Raw genomic sequence first — 17,922 nt, forward strand, 5'->3', positions numbered from 1 at the left:
GTGATCATCTAATGTTTATTGGATGGATTTCCCCCCTAAATTGATTTTTGAATTCTGAATTGTTATTCACGTTTTATACTGTATTTTATGCTGTGTTTTTGTTGCATTAATTGTTTTAAATTTGTTAGCCGGGGTATAAGTAAATAAGTAAGTAAATAAAATAATAATAATAATAATAATAATAATAATAATAATAATAAAGGCTGAGTTCCCCTTACAGGGTTGTCCCACCACCAGAGACCTAGACTGGACCTTCTATGGAGCTGACCAGCCTCGCTGCTTCCTTGTGAGTAAACCACAACTCTGGTGTTGTGTATAGGCAAGGATTGGTCCAGTTTTGGAACCACAGAGCCCTGGTGTGTTTTGTGTTCTGATCTGATCTGACTTGCCTGCTTTTCCTATACTCCAGTTATTTTGAATAAGGTTTCCTAATTTGACCACCGGAATGTGCATGTGCAACTGCCGACCTTGGGTTTTTAAGGATCCGCCACATGCCCAGACGCTTGGAGTTCCTGCTGCTGGGAGTTTAGGATCAGAGCTAAGAGGCCAGGACGCTCTTCTGAGATCTGGGAGAGACGGGAGCACGGGCTGCCCTTACTCTCCGAGTAACTTACAAGGGAACTGCCTGGGAAATGCAGAGGGTGTTGGTCTCAGAGTCCCGGGGTCTTAGCGGGTTTAGCGGGGTCTGCCAGGGAAACGAGCAAGTTGCCTTGATCCCAGACTAGGATAAGGCAGCTGGCCTTGCTTCTCCCAGCAATTTGCAGATCGGTTGAACAGAGGGGTCAGGGTGCTCAGGCTGGGAACTGCTTTGCTGCCTCTGCTTTGTACACCTGTAGGAGTGTCTCCACCCCCATCGTCCAGCCTGGACACAGAGGTCCAGCTCCGAGGTCCTTCTGGCGGTTCCCTCCCTGTGAGAAGGGAGGTTACAGGGAACCAGGCAGAGGGCCTTCTCGGTGGTGGCTCCCGCCCTGTGGAACGCCCTCCCACCAGATGTCAAGGAAATGAACTTACTTTCAGAAGACACCTGAAGGCAGCCCTGTAGAGGGAAGTTTTAAATGTGAGATGTTTTATTATTATGTTTTTATACCTGTTGGAAGCCGCCCAGAGCAGCTGGGGCAACGTAATGTTATTCTAAATGTAAGAAAAGCTTGCCAGGTCGGGTCTCTGGCCCATTTGGTCTAATATCCTGTTCTCACAGGGGCCAACCAGGTGACTCGTTTGGGAAACCTGCAATAGGGTCCAAGCACAAGAGCCAATCTCTCTTCCTGTGGTTTCTGGAAACTGATATTCAGAAGCCTTGCTGCACAGGCACAGCACAGCCTGTTAGAATTCCTGCTCTGTGATTGCAGTCATGGGATTATTCCACAAGCCGTGAGGGTATATGTTTTGCTCCACCGCGTGGGAAGTGACGGAGACAGGATGTTTGTGTTCCTGTGTTCCATGAAGTGGGACTATTGTCCTTTGTTTTTTTTCTCCTTGCTGTCTGATGCTAGAGAGAAAGGGAGCCATGTTGCAGTGCTCCGTGTGTGTTTAGATGTAAATAAAGTAGATTAGCCAAAATGCTGAGGTTTCATGCTGAGCCAAGGACTGGAGATTGCCCAGCTTACCAGCCGGTGGGCTGGAGACAGCTGGGGGCCTGCAAATTGCCCCCGTTCCCTTGGAAGCATCCCAACAGCCACTTCCAGTTTCCTACTGGGTGCAAGGATAGAGACCTGGGCGCCCTGGGAAAAGAGAGACAGCCATGCAAGGAGGACTCACAGATTTTGGTTCTTTTATTAAACAGATGTCGTCTTCATCATCATCATCATCATCCCAAGGCCACCGCTGATTGCTGGAGGGCGGGGTGGGGTGGGGGGTGGGGCTGCTCCCTTCACCCACACTGGGGTCCGGGAGGGTTATATACAAACGCAAGCGAAAATACACAAGAAACCAAAGTTGCCCAAGGAAGGGGGGGCGGGGAGAAGGTTGCGCAAGGGGATCTGGCCTCGTGGCCCCCACCTCTCTCCAGCAGCCGGCCGTCAGTGCCCCCCATGGGAAGCCCCAAACCCAGTGAGGAATCAAGGGGGGGGGCAGCAAAAACAAGCTGTTTGCTTCTGCTAAGGGAAGAAGCCAACTTCATCTCCTGTCTCCCCCACAACACCCTGGGAAGGAAAAAGCTGCCTTGCAGAGGCCTTGCAGGGTTTGGGGGGGGGGGGAGACACTGCCAAGCCCCCCCCCAGCTTCCTGCTCCCCCTTCCCAATCCACTAACCACCCTGATTAGGTGGGCCCAGTTAAAGTGCTTTGTTAGTTAATTACTTAATTGCCATTACAAAAAGGAATAATTAAAGCAAAATATACACAGCTCCCCCCATGGGTGGCTGGGGGGCGGGAGAGAATTCTGATATACATCCAACACACGTCCCATGGCTGGCTGGTTGGGGGGGGGGTCAGGAGGGAGGGGCCAGCGGTTTTGCCCCCCCCCCGAAACTTACTGGTGAGCCAGGATGGGGGGGGGGCAACCTCATTCTCAGTCCCTTATCACTTCCCCCACGGATATGAGAGAGAGAGAGAGAGGGTGGGGGGGATGCCAGCAGGTGGAGATGCTTGCCACGTGCTGCAATATTTTTTTTTTTTTGGGGGGGGGGGTGAGTTTCACAAAGCCAAAGAGGTCACCCTGCAAAGGACATGGGGGAAATGGCTCAGAATGGGAGAATATCCACACTTCCTCCTCCTCTTCTCTCCCCCCTCCCCTCCCGCAAAAGTGGCCTCCAGCTACTCCCCACACCCTGTCCCCATAAGCTGTGGGGAGCTGCAGCTTTCCCTCATCCTCTGATTGGAAGATAGGAAAGGGGGGGGAATGGACGGGACTCCCAGCTGCTTTTATTTACATGATTTGGCTTTGATAATAAAACCCTGGCCCACAGGCCGTTCCACGCCCCCCCCATCCTTTTTGGGACACTGAAATACTGCTGAATTCTGGGATGAGGGGGGCGGGGCGGATTTAGGCATCGCTCCCCAGGCCCCTCCCCAACCGCCCTGAAGTGGGACCACCCCGAGAGGCAGCAAGGGATGGCGGGGTTTTTAGGACTGGACCCTTCCCACCCCAGCCATGCACCCAACCTCTTTCCTATCAGAAACAGAAGAGTTAAATGGGGGTGCCGAGGCCCCCCCAAGGGCAGCCGAGAGGAGGGGAGGGCGGGACTGAGAAGTGACCGGCCAAGGCATCGCTTTCACTTTCATGGGATGGTCTTCTCTGGGCCGTCTTGAGTGGGCCATCTGACGAGACCTTCCTCCTCCTTCTCCCCCCCCCTCCGCCACGGAGTGGGGCAAGCAGGAGGGGCGGGATGGGGCGAGCCCCCCTGCCCTCACCAGTTCATGATGCAGTTCCTGTTCAGGGTCATGAAGTAGACCTGGCTGCTGCCCCCAGAGCGAACGGAGGCGAAGAAGACCTGCAGGGAGGGACGAAGGAAGGAAGGAGGACGTGAAAGAAGAGCAGGCAGTCAGTGGGGGTCAGGAATCACCCCCCCCCAAGTCCCTCTGCAGTCAAGCGGTGGCCCTCCCAGTGGCCATGCTAGCTGGCTCCGATGGTCTGTAGTGATCAGATGGGGTCACTATGAGGAATTATAAAATATGCATCAAGCCACTGTGTCCGCGGTGAACGCATTGTGTCGACTGGGTTCAATTCATTGACAATAATTTCTTTGTCCCCACGTGGGGTTTTTTTTTGAAATGCTCAGAGGAAATCTGACTGGCTCTTACGGACACTGTGTAAAAAGTTCTTTTGTGAATAAAACGACCTGGGCCAAGGGGTGGAAACACAGATTATTATACACACTCCTCCCAGAGTCTTGCTGTGTATTTTATTAATCAGAGTCCAATCCTTCTTTTGCTTTGGGAACACTACACAGCTCAAGGAAGCTGGGGGTGTCTCCAGATTGGTGGAGAATGCGGGCCCCCACTCCGCTGTTTGCAGGCCGTGGGGCGGATGCCCACATCCTGCGCCAGGAGTGGCTGCTCCAAATTCAACTCTCCGGGGGTCCTGCCCCCCCCCCTTGCTGCCAAGTTCGCGGCTAGAGTGCTCTCCCATCTCTTGACCCCCCAGGACCAAACCTCTGTCTTCCACTTCGCTCAGATCTCTGCTTTACCCAAACGATGACCTGGCACTGCCCCCCCCCACTTCCATTGGGGAAGGCGCTCTAGTCCACTGCCCCAAGCCCCCCCCCCCGGTCTTGCTGAGCCATTTGCTACGGTTTTCAGTGGAGACCGTTTACTCCACAGGTGCCCACGCAACGGCTTCTATCAAGGGAACTGGCACTGTTACACCTGCTCCACATTGGGAAATAAATCGATCTTTTGCTGTGGCAGCAGTTACACTTTGGAACTCTCTGCCTATTGATCTCAAGCAGGTGCCTTCACTGCACTCTTTCTTGGTACCTGCGAAAAGCATTTATGTTAGATAAGTCTTCCCAGATGTCCAATGTGAGTTCTGAACTGCTTTTAGCCTACAGCTTAAATTCTTGCTGTTAATTCTTCTTATCAAGTGATTTGAGGTTCAGGGAAGTTTTTAATGTGTGACATTTTAATGTATTTTTAATCTTTGTTGGAAGCCGCCCAGAGTGGCTGGGGAAACTCAGCCAGATGGGCAGGGTACAAATAAATAATAATAATAATAATAATAATAATAATAATAATAATGTTGTTGTTGTTGTTGTTGTTCTTGATTTTACACACACACACACACACACACACACACACACACAAAGACAGTACTTTTCCTGTGTATAAGACTAGGTTTTTTTATACTTTAAAATAAGGTTTAAAATCTGGGGGGGGCGTCTTATACACGGATAGTGCATACGCCCATTTTCTAAATGTGGGTTCCCCCAAAGTCTTATACACGGGGGCGTCTTATACACCGAAAAATATGGGGTATATGTAGTGGTGTATGAACATTATGAGATGAAATAGCTACCCACTTCTTTGCTTGAAAATGAAAGTAAGCCTACACTGTCGTGCCAGATCCGGCCTTCATAGGCACAGCCAAGCACCAGGGCTCCCGAGACAGACCCTTGGGCCTGATCCAGAAGCCTGACTGATGCAGCAAAGAGGAAGAGGAGATTGGCAGGGGAAGGGTCGGCCCCTCCTCTCCGGGTATCTCTTCCACCCTGCAGGCAGCAGCAAATATAGAGCCAGCCGGGATGGCGCAGTTGTGCCTTGAGACAATAAAACACACACACACACACACACACACATATGCCCCGCCGGCCCTCAGCTCTCTGCTCAAGTAGAGTCTGGCGGGGCTCGATCCAGGAGTTGCGACTCGCACCCACCTTGTCGTTGCGCTCGCACAGGAACTTCAGCCGCTGTGCCCGCTTGTGCATGAAGACGCCGTCCAGGTGCCCCGTCTCTACCGAGCGAATCTCAATGGCTTTCTCGCCCCAACCCATGATCTGATTGGAGCAGATATAAGCTGAGGGGCAGGGAGGGAAAGAAAGGGGGACACGTGAGTCTTCCTCGTCGAGCACGGGGTGTGTGTGTCCCAGGCCCAGAAGGAAGACAGGAGGCAGCTGCAGCTCAGCAATGGGTCCCGAATGCAACTCTGTCATGGGATGACTCGGGGGCCAGGAGAGCCTCTGTCCAGCTCCAGCTGTTCTGCTAGCCGCAGCCCCTTTGGGGCCCAGGAGACATGGCCACCACCCTCTGGCAGCTTCCAGATTAGAGTACTGAAACACACGCTATGTAGTGGTCAGGTGGGATTACTATGAAGAATTATGAAATATGACATGCCCAAGGATTAAGACTTTCTGGGAGATGATCTATAATGAAATGAAAAAGGTATTCAAATACAGTGGTGCCTCGCAAGACGAAAATAATCCGTTCTGCGAGTCTCTTCGTCTAGCGGTTTTTTCGTCTTGCAAAGCATCCCTATTAGTGGCTTAGCGGCTATTAGTGGCTATTAGCGGCTTAGAAAAAGGGAAAAAACTCGCAAGACGTTTTCGTCTTGCGAAGCAAGCCCATAGGGAAATTCGTTTTGCGAAGCGCCTCGAAAAACGGAAAAACCTTTCGTCTAGCGGGTTTTTCGTCTTGCGAGGCATTCGTCTTGCGGAGCACCACTGTATACCTTTCTGAAGAAACCAGAGGCCTTTCTCCTGGGCATGGTCGGCCAATTGGTGCCAAAGAAGGACAGAACTTTCTTTATGTATGCTACAACAGCAGCAAGAATACTTATTGCAAAGTACTGGAAGACACAAGATTTATCCACCCGGGAAGAATGGCAGATGAAGGTGATGGACTACATGGAACTGGCAGAAATGATTGGCAGAATCTGAGACCAGGGAGAAGAGTCGGTGGAGGAAGATTGGAGGAAATTTAAAGACTATTTACAGAAACATTGTAAAATTAATGAATGTTAGAAGGATGTTGGAATGAAGTAATGTGGTTTTAGCAGAAATGTTATAAGGGTTTAGGAAAAAATAGACTGTTAATTGGTGAAAGGAGGGAAAGTAAAGTTACATCATATTGAGATAAATTACAGAACAAAAATTGGAAAAGATGGAAAGGATTTGCTGAAATAGTTAACCGAATTAGAATACAAAAAAGGGAGGTGTGAGGAGGTCAAGGAAACAAGCAAATGAAAGATAAGTTATGGGAAGATTAGTTTTTGTTTTTTTCCTTATTGTGATGTGTTGTTTTGTTTTATTTAATATGGTGTTTTTACTTTTGCTTTTTGTAACCCTTAATTTTTTTTAATAAATATTATTTTAAAAAAAAGAATTATGAAATATGAAGCAAGCCATTGTGTCCGCGATGAAAGCATGGTGTTGACTGGGTTCAATTCCTTGACAATCGTTTCTGATCGACTCCCATAAGCCTCTGCATTTCTGGCCATTTTCTACACCTGACAGGCAGGTATAAGTATTCTGAAACACAGGCCAGTTGCTTCATCAGGCATCCTGGGTCATAAAAGATAGTAGGCAGCTTCTTTGATGTACCCTTCCTTGGTTTTGTTAATCTTAGGGCCTGGAAATAGTTTTTCAGGAAGGTGATAAAGATACCGATCTCCCTGCCATCCTTCCTCTCATGTTTATTACTTGTTTATGACCTCCGGGGTTGCTGAATGCATTCTTCCTTTTTAGTCCCGTTTTATGGACCCTAGAAGTATGCATGCTTAAATTAGCTTCTGTAGTGTAACTTTGTCCCACGTGGGGTTTTTTTTTTTTTTGAAATGCTCAGAGGAAATCTGATTGGTTCTTACGAACACTGTGTAAAAAGTTCTTTTGTGAATAAAATGACCTGGGCCGAGGGGTGGAGAAGGAATTATTATTATACACACTCCTCCCAGAGTCTTGCTGGTCAAGCCTTGTGTTGTTGTTGTTGTTTAGTTGTTTAGTCGTGTCCGCCTCTTCGTGACCCCCTGGACCAGAGCAGGCCAGGCACTCCTGTCTTCCACTGCCTCCCGCAGTTTGGTAAAACTCACGCTGGTAGCTTCGAGAACACTGTCCCACCATCTCGTCCTCTGTCGTCCCCTTCTCCTTGTGCCCTCCATCTTTCCCAGCATCAGGGTCTTTTCCAGGGAGTCTTCTCTTCTCATGAGGTGGCCAAAGTCTTGGAGCCTCAGCTTCAGGATCCGTCCTTCCAGTGAGCACTCAGGGCTGATTTCCTTCAGAATGGAGAGGTTGGATCTTCTTGCAGTCCATGGGACTCTCAAGAGTCTCCTCCAGCACCAGAATTCAAAAGCATCAATTCTTTGGCGATCAGCCTTCTTGATGGTCCAGCTCTCACTTCCATACATCACTACTGGGAAAACCATGGCTTTAACTATACCGACCTTTGTTTGTAAGGTGATGTCTGTTGGTTTCTGCTCTCTTCACTGTGCAGCGAAATGCTTGTCACAAGACAATGTTTACATTCCAGTCAGAGTTGCTGTTGGAGTTTCTCACGGGAAAGGAGACTGGATGTGACGTACACTGGTTTCCTGTTTTTCACTGTTCTCACTGTGTTCTTTCCGTGCTTCAGAGGGAGAGAGGATGCTTTCTCTGCTCCGGCAGAGGCAAGATGTTTTTCTGTAATCTACCAGCTTTGAAGTGTAAATAAAGTAATATAGAGTATGTGGCACGTACTCCTCATCATTCCGCTGTGCTTGGGACACTGCAAATCAACATTCCTGGTTATGGGGCCCAGAAGAAAACGCAGTCATCTTGAGAATGGAATTTAGAATTCGAATCAGAATGCCGGCAAAAGGATCGGAATGCAGAGGGACGGATCGGACGGTATCTGCTCTGCGCGTCAAGATGATTGATGAGGTATGTGCTCATGCTCCGGGCAGCCTGCCAGCTTCTAATTAATGGCTTTATGGCTGGACACTGAACTTTTATGGCCATTTTGCCGGGCACAGGCAAAGGCTCAAAAGAACAAGCTCCTATGCTGGGGGAAACCGAAAGTAACTTTTAAAAGTGCTTTTGGAATAAAGCAGCTGCAGCAGTGACGCAGCATGATTTAAAGCAGCAGAGATGACGCAGAAGGCTAATGCCAGAGTCATGATGGCCCTTCAGGATGCTTGTGGGATTCCTAAGCTCAATAAGAAAAACTACGCGGACTGGGTTCTCTATGCAGAGGCTATTCTGCGGAAAGAGGGTCTGTTTGAAGTTATTACAGACACCCCCCCAGCTCCAGTTACAGATGCATGGGAAGCTAAAGATTCCAAAGCAAAGGGAACTCTTACATTGATAGTATCCCCAGAAGAGCTCTGTCTATTGCGTGATAAGACCTCAGCCAGAGAAATTTGGGACGCTTTGAGAGAGGCTCACTTGAGGACAGAAGCTGGATCCACTATGTTTTACTTTACCAAGCTGCATAATATGGCTCTTGCTGAAGGTGGAGATGTGCGTACACATCTGATGGAGAGGCAGAATCTGAGACATGAGCTGCAACAGAGAGCACTCAACTTTCCAGAGGCTGTGTATTCCTTCATGATACTACAATCTTTGGGTTCAGGTTGGGAGTCTGTTGCCACTCAGATTGCTGTACAGCCAACTGCTCAGCTGACAGTGGACTATGTTACTGCCGTGATTCTGAATGAAGCAGACCGCCGGGGTGCTAGCTGCATGGGCAAGGGGGAGTCTTCACAGACGTCATCCCTGAGTGCAGTGGAACCACCAGATGGCGCCAAAGCTTTGAAGGCAGTGAAATGCTACTCGTGTGGACGTCTAGGCCATATGAAGAGGGAATGCAAATATCCCAGGGCCAAGACAGAGCAGCGCAGCGGAAGCTCATCACATGGAAGAGGCCAGAGCAAAGGCAAAGGTCCGGTGTCCAGGACAACGCAGCACAAGGCAATGGTCTCACGCTTCGCTCCAAAGGTTGCAAAGGTCCAGAAGACGTCTAGATCTTTCTTCATTGTTGATTCGGCTGCAACGCACCACATGCGCAACGATAAGCGACTGTTTGTGTCTTTTACACCGCAGGAAGGTGCGATTCACCAGGCGGATGACCACACAATCCCCAGTAAAGGCTACGGAACTGTTGTTCTTCACAGTTTGGACTTATCGATATAGGATGTGCTTTACGTACCGGATGCCAAACATAATCTGCTCAGCGTTGGACAGCTGAATGAGCGGAAAATTGACGTTTCCTTTAAGAACAAAAGGTGCATCATCACAAAGAAAAATGATTATGTATTGCATGCTGAATATGTTGATCGTTTGTATGTTTTGTATTATGATGATGTTGTGCAGGATGACACTTGTTGCATTGCAGGTTCTAACAAAAGTTTGCATGCAGAATGTATTCATGATTTTCACCGAAAATTTGGTCATTTGAATTTTGAGGCAGTATCTAAAATGCCTGCCTTGGTTGAAGGTATGACTATTAAACCTTGCAGGTACCACATGAAGTGCAAGGCGTGCGCAGCAAACAAGGTGAAAATGGCTGTGAAAGGAAAGGTGTCTAGTAGACAGGCTACAGAACCATACCAGGTTGTTCATGCTGATTTGGTTGGACCACTAGCACCCTCTTTGGGTGGAAATAGGTACTTCATGGTTCTCATTGATGCATTTTCCAGGTATATTTATGTGTACAATCTCAAGCAGAAATCAGAGGCTTTTCCAAGGTTCAAGGAATTCTGTGCTTGGTTGGAAAATGTGCATGGTAAGAAGATAAAAATTCTTTTCACTGATCACGGGGGGGAATTCACTTCTCAGCAGTTTGAAGCTTATCTGTCTGAGAAAGGAATTCAACACGATTTGTCTAGTCCTCGCTCGCCATGGCAGAATAGACTTTGCGAGAGGGCAAATCAAACATTGCTTCAAGGGTTAAAAACCTTGCTGCATGATGCAAATCTTCCAGAGAATTATTGGGCTGAATCTCTCTCGTGTTTCACTTACAGTTATAATCGCAGGTTATCTTCAGCGATTGGTTGTACCCCCTATGAGAAGATGTTTGGCAAAAAGCCATACATCAAACACATGAAAATTTTTGGTTCTGACATGTGGGTTCACTCACCACAAAACTCCAAGTTAGACAAGCATGGATTGCATGGTATCTTTCTAGGTTATCAGAAAGGTTCTTACAGAATAATGATGACTGACTCTAAGACAATTAAGCTCACAAGAAGTGTTGAGTACAATGCCAAGTTGGGGGGGGGGGAGAATGTGGGAATTTTCCAATGTTATCCTGATGACAGTGATGAGACTGAGGATAGTCAAAAGCAGCCACAGCAACCCACACCCACTGATGAAGGTTCTGATTCTGAGTCTGAAACTGAATCGGGTGATTCAGAGGATTTCAAGAGTGCGAAAGCCTCTTTTTAAGATGCTGTCTAGGTTTGCCATCGCCTTTCTCCCAAGGAGCAGTCGTCTTTTAATTTCGTGACTGCTGTCACCATCTGCAGTGATCATGGAGTCCAAGAAAGTAAAATCTCTCACGGCCTCCATTTCTTCCCCTTCTATTTGCCAGGAGGTGATGGGACCTGTGGCCATGATCTTCGTTTTTTGGATGTTGAGCTTCAGACCACATTTTGCACTCTCCTCTTTCACCCTCATTAAGATGTTCTTTAATTCCTCCTCACTTTCTGCCATCAAGGTTGTGTCATCTGCATATCTGAGGTTGTTGATATTTCTTCCAGCGATCTTAATTCCGACTTGGGATTCATCCAGCCCAGCCTGATTCTATTAATCAGAGTCCAATCCTCCCTTGCTTTGGGAACGCTACACCTTCCAGTGCGACAATTCCATGATTCTGTGAGGCTACTGCTGGAGACTGAATCTGGGACATTCGGCAAGAAAAGGTGCCCCACACCGCACAGAGCTGCAACACTCCCCGTTGCATCGCAGCCCCCTCAGTGCCTAGACTGAAGGCCCCCTACCCTGAGCGCCCCCTGCTGCTCCAGGCTTACCGACAGAGGTGGGCATCTCCCCCCACTGCAGCACGACGTCCTTGATGATGCGCCCGTAGGTGTTGACGTAGACACCCTCGTCTTCGTAGCATAGGAGCATCTCCATCCCTTCGGTGTTGGTCAGGAAGATGATGGCATGGGGGGTGACCTGCGACTGGATCTGGGGAGGGAGAAGGAGAAGGAGAAGAGGAGGAGGAAGGCTTAAATGAGGCCCACCAACCAACCCCCACAGCCTGCTCCCTTCTTCCGCCCGCTGGCCAGGCTTACATGTACTGGTATATAGATGTCGTAGTTGTTTCCTGAGTCCACGTCGATGGCGTGGAAGCCGGCGCAGGATCCGTAGATCACTTTGAGCCGCTGGCCCTCCTCCACCGTCAGCTCCACCAGCAGCGGCCGGTGAGGCAAGTCAGCAAAAGACTGGAAAACAAAGCAGGGGGAGGCAGGAAGGGTGTTGCGTGGGGGTGGGGGTCTGGCCACGGGGAGCCACCCAGGGCCCCTTCCAATGCCACAATCCTATGACCTCAAAAAGGGGTGGACGCCGCACCTATCAGGGGTTCTTCAGCGGTCACCCCTTCACTGCACCCAGGGGCTGGGCTAGATGGCCCCTGGGTGCCCCTTCCAACTCAGACGCTCTCCTCCCAGTCACCAAATCAGCCCCCTCTCCCCTGATCCTTCCAGCCAAGCCACACTTTTGTGAGGCTCCTGCTGCTATCAAAACCCGCTCCCCACGCTGAAAATCAGGGGCTCTGCTGTGCAGATTTCAGGGTGTCCAGCAGAGCCCCAAAGGCTCCCTTCTCCCCCAGGGGGCCCCCCAATTCCAGCCTCCCCAGTACCTTGAAGGCCATGAATTTGTGGTAGGGCTTGGGTGCCCAGGCATAGACTTCCACTGAGTTCTTGAGTGCAATGACCAGGAACTTGATCCGCTCGTATTTCACTGAGGGAAAAGAACCAGGAAGGGGGGGGAAATGTTAGGGCTGGGCCCCACACCTTCCCTTCATAATCTGGGGCAGTTCCAGGCTCAAAGGGCTTCCTGTGCTGGGTTCAAGAATGGCAGGGCGGGTTTGGCCATGAGAGATGGATCGTTGGACTGTGGAACTCCCTCCCACAAGAGGCTGTGATGGCTGCCAACCAAGATCATCACCATCATCATCATTTTTAATTTGTATACCGTCTTTCTATCTTACAATACTCAAGCCAGTTTACAAGCGTACATCTTATAACAATCTAATGAAATAAAAAAAAACGTACATCTTATAACAATCTAATGAAATAAAAAAAATGTGGTAATAAAACAACTTTAAAATAGCAACCTACATCAAAAAAACTAACATTCAACGATCACTAGAATAGTATTAAATAATAATAATAACATAGAGAAGTTAAACAGAAATCCACTTAAAGATGGCTTTAAAAGAGGATGGGACAAATTTGACAATTTAATACTTCCTGGGGCAGAAGGCTTCTGGGCTGAATTGTCAACATGTCTGCTCCCTGGGGTGTGGTGTGGTGTGGTGGGGTCTCCTGGCCCTGACCGCTCAGCCCGGGACCCGCACCCCACTTACCCACGCGGTAGTGGACACAGCCCTCCATGTCCCCCACGGTGGTCCAGCCTTGCTTCTTCTCCACTTCGGGGTCGTTGTGCAAAATTTTGTTCCGGAGCCAGGAGAGGTAGTAAACACGTAGCTTGTTCCTCTTCCCTAAGGGGGGGCGGGGGGGCGGGCGGGAGAGAGAACCAAGGATCCTTTATTCACAGGTCAGGGGAGGGAAAAGGGGGAACAGGGGGGTTGGGGAGTGTCTGGTTTCCTGCAGGACGTGTGTGTGTGTGCAAGAGATTCCTGCGGCCTACAATTCCAGAGCCCTCTCCTTGCACAGGGCTGGGCTTCCGTGCCAAGGCGCTCGGCAGCCAAAGGGAGGCCCATGGCAGAGAGTCAAGTCCTTATCGCCAAAGTTAACACTGGCGAGCCGCTTCCACAGCTCTTTCCCAGGCCCAGAAGCTATAGAGTAAAAAGGTAAAGGGACCCCTGACCATTAGGTCCGGTCGTGGCCGACTCTGGGGTTGCGGCGCCCATCTCGCTTTATTGGCCGAGGGAGCCGGCGTACAGCTTCCGGGTCATGTGGCCAGCAGGACTAAGCCGCTTCTGGCGAACCAGAGCAGCGCACGGAAACGCCGTTTACCTTCCCGCTGGAGTGGTACCTATTTATCTACTTGCATTTTGACGTGCTTTTGAACTGCTAGGTGGGCAGGAGCAGGGACTGAGCAACGGGAGCTCACCCCGTCACAGGGATTCGAACCGCTGACCTTCTGATCAGCAAGTCCTAGACTCTGTGGTTTAACCCACAGCGCCACCCGCGTCCCTCAAGAGCTATAGAGTAGTTGCCACCATAAAATGCATTTCCCGGCATGCATATTTATGGTATGACAAGCTTAAGATCTATAAGGCCTTTAAGAACCATATTGTCAGAAAAGCAGTGTTTAATGTCTGGACAAAATATAAAGACTTATTGGAAAATAAAACTCCAAGGTGGCTTTCACCGCTGGAAGCTAAGGCCCGAAAAAGACCCAATATGGTTGACTGGGTTTGATTCATTGACAATAATTTCTAATCAAATCCCATAAGCCGCTGCATCTCTGTCCTATTTCTCTGTCTGACAGGCACGTAGAAGCATTCTAAACACAGGCCAATTGCTTCATCAGGCGTCCTGGATCATAAAGATGATATTAGCTTTGATGTAGATACTGTAGTTTGTTAATCTTTAGATAGATCTCAAGGGCCAGGAAGAGAGTTCACAAGATGGTAAATTCTCTTTCCTTGTCATCCTTCCGTCCTCTCCTGTTTATGACCTCCGGGGTTTCCTAAAAGCATTCCTCTTTGCCTCCTCTTTTATTTACTCTGAACTACATATGCATGCTCAGAGTAGTCCTTGTAGTTAAAAGAATGTCTTCTGATCTGACTTTGTCCCATGTGGGGGTTTTGAAATGCTGAGAGGAAATCTGATTGGTTCTTTCGAACACTGTGTAAAAAGTTATTTTGTGAATAAAACGACCTGGGCCGAGGGGTGGAGAGGATAATTATTATTATTGGCACTTCCTCCCAGAGTCTTGCTGGTCAAGCCTCGTGTGTGTTCTATTAATCAGGGTCCAATCCTGCCTTGTTTTGGGAATGCTACAAGCCCCCTCTCCCTCTGGGACTCCAGGCTTCTTCTCCCTAAACCTTGCTTTGCGCCCATATCAAGAAGTACAGGGCTGCAGGGGGACTTATGGGGAGGCCCTAATGGGCCAAGGCCGGTCCCAGTCCTCACCCGAGATGGTGGTCAGGAGGTTGAGCCCTTCCAGGACGTCCATCTGCTGGAAGCGGCGCCGGTTGATGAGGGTGTAGACCTTGCCTTGCCCACTCCGGTCCAGGAGCATCAGCCCGTTCTCGGTCCCCACCAGCAAGTTGACCCCTAGAGAGTGGGCACCGAGGCAGAGGGTGAGGGAGAGGCCGGGGGGATTGGGAGGGGCAGCCGTGCCCTGGCCCACCCGAGGGTCCCTGCCTCCTCACCCCAGAGGGCGGCACACAGGATCTCTGAGTTGAAGCGCTTCTTGTACTTGCGGATCTCGGGGGTGTCGCTGTGGGGCCGCGTGTTGGTGGGGTTCACGTTGACCACAGAGCCCTTCCGCGCCTCCAGCTGCAGCTGCTCCAGCCGCCCCGGGTCAAACGCTTTGCGGGTGGAAAGAGAGAGGAATCACACAGGTCAAGCCTTCCTAGTTTGCTCCGGGGGTGGGGGAGTGGGAGGGGGGAGCTGAGCTGCCTGAGGGTCTCCTTCGCTGGAAGGTGGCAGCCTCTTCTCAAGAGAGCCTTGACGAATGTCTGTCATGGATTCTTGAGCTGCGCTTTCTGCACTGCAGCGGGTTGGGCTAGATGACCCCTGGGGTGCCCTCCATCTCTACGATTCTACGTGAGGACTAGCGTAAGCTCCCCACCTGGAGATGCTGCCTTTGGGGACTGAACCTGGGACCTTCCATAAATGAATTTTGTTACCAAATGATTCAAAAACCCTTTATGCACTTTGGTCTTCTCATCCCATAAATATGCATGCCATCCAAATCTGTTGTCATGACCCTCAAGGTCCAAAATATCTGTATTTTTTAAAGTTATCCACTCCCGCAGCCTGCAGGGACAGGATGCTTCATAATATAATTTCAAATCTGGCAGGGAAAATCCACCTCTTTCTTTTGTATCTGTAGTAATTTATACTTAATGCTTGGTTCCTTTCACTGCCAGGTAAATCTAGAAACATCTTTTTGCCATTGTCTGAAGTGTCCCACTCCACTGACTATGGGTATTGTTTGAAATAAAAATTTCTGGGCCCGCGACATGGATCTGTCTGTTTTTTTAACGACAACTCTGTGCAGCACAGGCTCTCGTGCGGGAGGCAGCAGGCCAAGGGAAACCCCTCTCCTCCCCTCCCCGTCTCCCCTCCCTGCAAGGTCTCACCAGTGATGGGGATGGTGTCGCCCCCTCCAGGCGAGCTGTGGTAGATGCCCAAGTCCACAAACATCGTGAAGGAGCTCTTTCCAGGAGCCTTGACCAGCCCCCTTGACTGGTACTGCAATTGAGGGGGGAGAGGAGCGCAGTGAGAGAGACAGACAGAAACAGGTTAGGGGACAATATCCAATGCCTGGAGGAGCGAGGGTTCCAGTGCCAGGCCCCTGCACTGCCCCAACAAGCTCAAACGCCCAAGGACCATTATTCCCCAAACTCACGTCGGTGGCCGTGTCCTTGGCCGGCGAGGAGGAACCGTTGCTGCTGCTCTTGGCCTCGGTGGGCGAGTGGCTGGGCTGAACCACGTCCGGCAGGTTGGTGTAGCCGTTGCTGTCGCTGTGCAGGAGGCCCCGCTCCTCTTCGGGGGTCTGCGAGAGGAGGGGAAGAGGGGTGTCAAGACAGCGGGGATGGAGAAATTGAGCCCTTCAGCGCCATCGGTGGTGGGGAGGGTCTTGCAGTCCCCGTGGTGCTCAGAGTACGACACACACACACACACAGGCCTGGTAGGTGCAGAGTTTGGTGTCTTGTTTGGAGTGCTGAGGCTCCTGCTGCCCCCCCCCCTTAAATCATCCTCACCATCACCCAGCAAGCTTCTAACCCCCCCACGGTGGTGGAGACCAGCTGCGGACGCCACCCCTTTGCCCTGGCTTTTGACACGTGAGGCGTGATATTTTGGGACCCACCTCATTCTTATGGCCTCAAGCTGTTTTAAATATTGCGCCAGAGATTATTCATGTAGGCTACGACTGCCGCCAGAATCTTAGTAGCCCCAAAATGGAAAACTCAGGAAATACCAACATTAGTGGAGTGGCAGACAAAAATGGTCGAATACGTGGAATCAGCAAAACTGACCCACAGGATCCGTAACCAAGAGGAAACAAAGTCCAGACGTGAGTGGAGTAAATATGTAATAATTGCAGAAGTTTAACGACTGTAGTAGGATTAAAATAAATCTTATGATGTGAATAGGAAGTTACTAAGAATCTGCGGGAAATGAAAGATTAATATGAAAACCTGTTGAAGGGAGGAAGTCTATGCTCAACAGAGCATTGAGAAAATAAGTGTACATAGGACTGTAGAACTTCAGTGTATTTATTTTGTTTGTGTTAAAGAAAACTCAATAAAAAGCATTTTAAAAAATATATTGTGCTTTAACGCATCACCCTTGCCCTGGAGTCTTAGGGCATGTCACAAATGAATAAATATAAAAGCCTCAGGACCCAAAGTAAGACGCTCCCCTCCTGCAGAGTCCTTATCATAGAACTGAAGTTGGAAGGGAGGGGGCCAGGGGTCATCTAGCCCAGCCCCCAGCAGTACAGGGTCAAACCGGGCCCTCCATTCAAATGGCAGCACCTCCTGCTTTAAGCTGTGGAGAAAAGGAGGGCAAGGGGCCCTGTGGGGTGAGGAGGGAGGAGGTGGCATTCCTTCCTCTGGCTCCGAGGGCTGGACCAGATGGCCCTTGGAGTCCCTTCCAGTGATTTTTTCCTAAAAAAAAATGTTTAGGGGTACTCTCCTTTTCCAACTCATACTGCCCCTTAATGAGGCCAAACTTAAGATACCCAAAATGTTTAGGGGTATGCGTCCCCCCCCAGAGGAAAAAAGTGCTGGTTCCCTTCCAGCTTTATAATTCCGTGACCTCAGAAGGCGGTGGACTCTCTTCATTGGCGGTTTTAAGCAGAGGTTGGATGGTTGTCTCCCATGGATGCTTGAGCTGAGATTCCTGCATTGCAAGGCGCTGGGCTTGTCAGGAGTTCAGCCTACACACGAGTAGGACCCTGGTAGAGACACGTGCCCGACTGGCATGCTCCCTCCCTCCTGGTCGATTGTTCGGGATCTTCAAAAGCTTTCTTCTGCCCAAACATCACAGCGACCGATGCCAACCAACACCAGCACACTTAGGGATCCGCAGAGTTTGTGCCGCTTGCGTGACGGACCTCAGCAACTCAGCATTTTGGCTAATCTACTTTATTTACATATAAACCCACACGGAGCACTGCAACATGGCTCCCTCTCTCTCTAGCATC

The 17,922-nt window shown here is 49.9% G+C and overlaps 1 protein-coding gene across 4 annotated transcripts in view; it reads right to left on the reverse strand.

The window, feature by feature from the left end:
* Positions 1-1,049: 1,049 nt before the first annotated feature.
* MINK1 (misshapen like kinase 1) overlaps positions 1,050-17,922 on the reverse strand; it is a 69,488-nt gene continuing 52,615 nt past the window's right edge. For all 4 annotated transcript variants that reach the window (XM_079951721.1, XM_079951722.1, XM_079951724.1 and 1 more), the window contains 11 exons: positions 16,120-16,266; positions 15,851-15,962; positions 14,915-15,073; positions 14,673-14,816; positions 12,935-13,069; positions 12,206-12,306; positions 11,640-11,789; positions 11,373-11,532; positions 5,311-5,450; positions 1,759-3,429; positions 1,050-1,489 (listed from right to left, as the gene is read on the reverse strand). In XM_079951721.1, the coding sequence (XP_079807847.1) occupies positions 3,346-3,429; positions 5,311-5,450; positions 11,373-11,532; positions 11,640-11,789; positions 12,206-12,306; positions 12,935-13,069; positions 14,673-14,816; positions 14,915-15,073; positions 15,851-15,962; positions 16,120-16,266 (1,332 nt within the window). In that variant the 3' untranslated portion in view covers positions 1,050-1,489; positions 1,759-3,345. The remainder of the gene's footprint in view (positions 1,490-1,758; positions 3,430-5,310; positions 5,451-11,372; positions 11,533-11,639; positions 11,790-12,205; positions 12,307-12,934; positions 13,070-14,672; positions 14,817-14,914; positions 15,074-15,850; positions 15,963-16,119; positions 16,267-17,922) is intronic.

Source organism: Podarcis cretensis (assembly GCF_951804945.1).
Source record: "Podarcis cretensis genome assembly, chromosome: 13".
In the NCBI taxonomy this organism is placed as follows: Eukaryota; Metazoa; Chordata; class Lepidosauria; order Squamata; family Lacertidae; genus Podarcis; species Podarcis cretensis.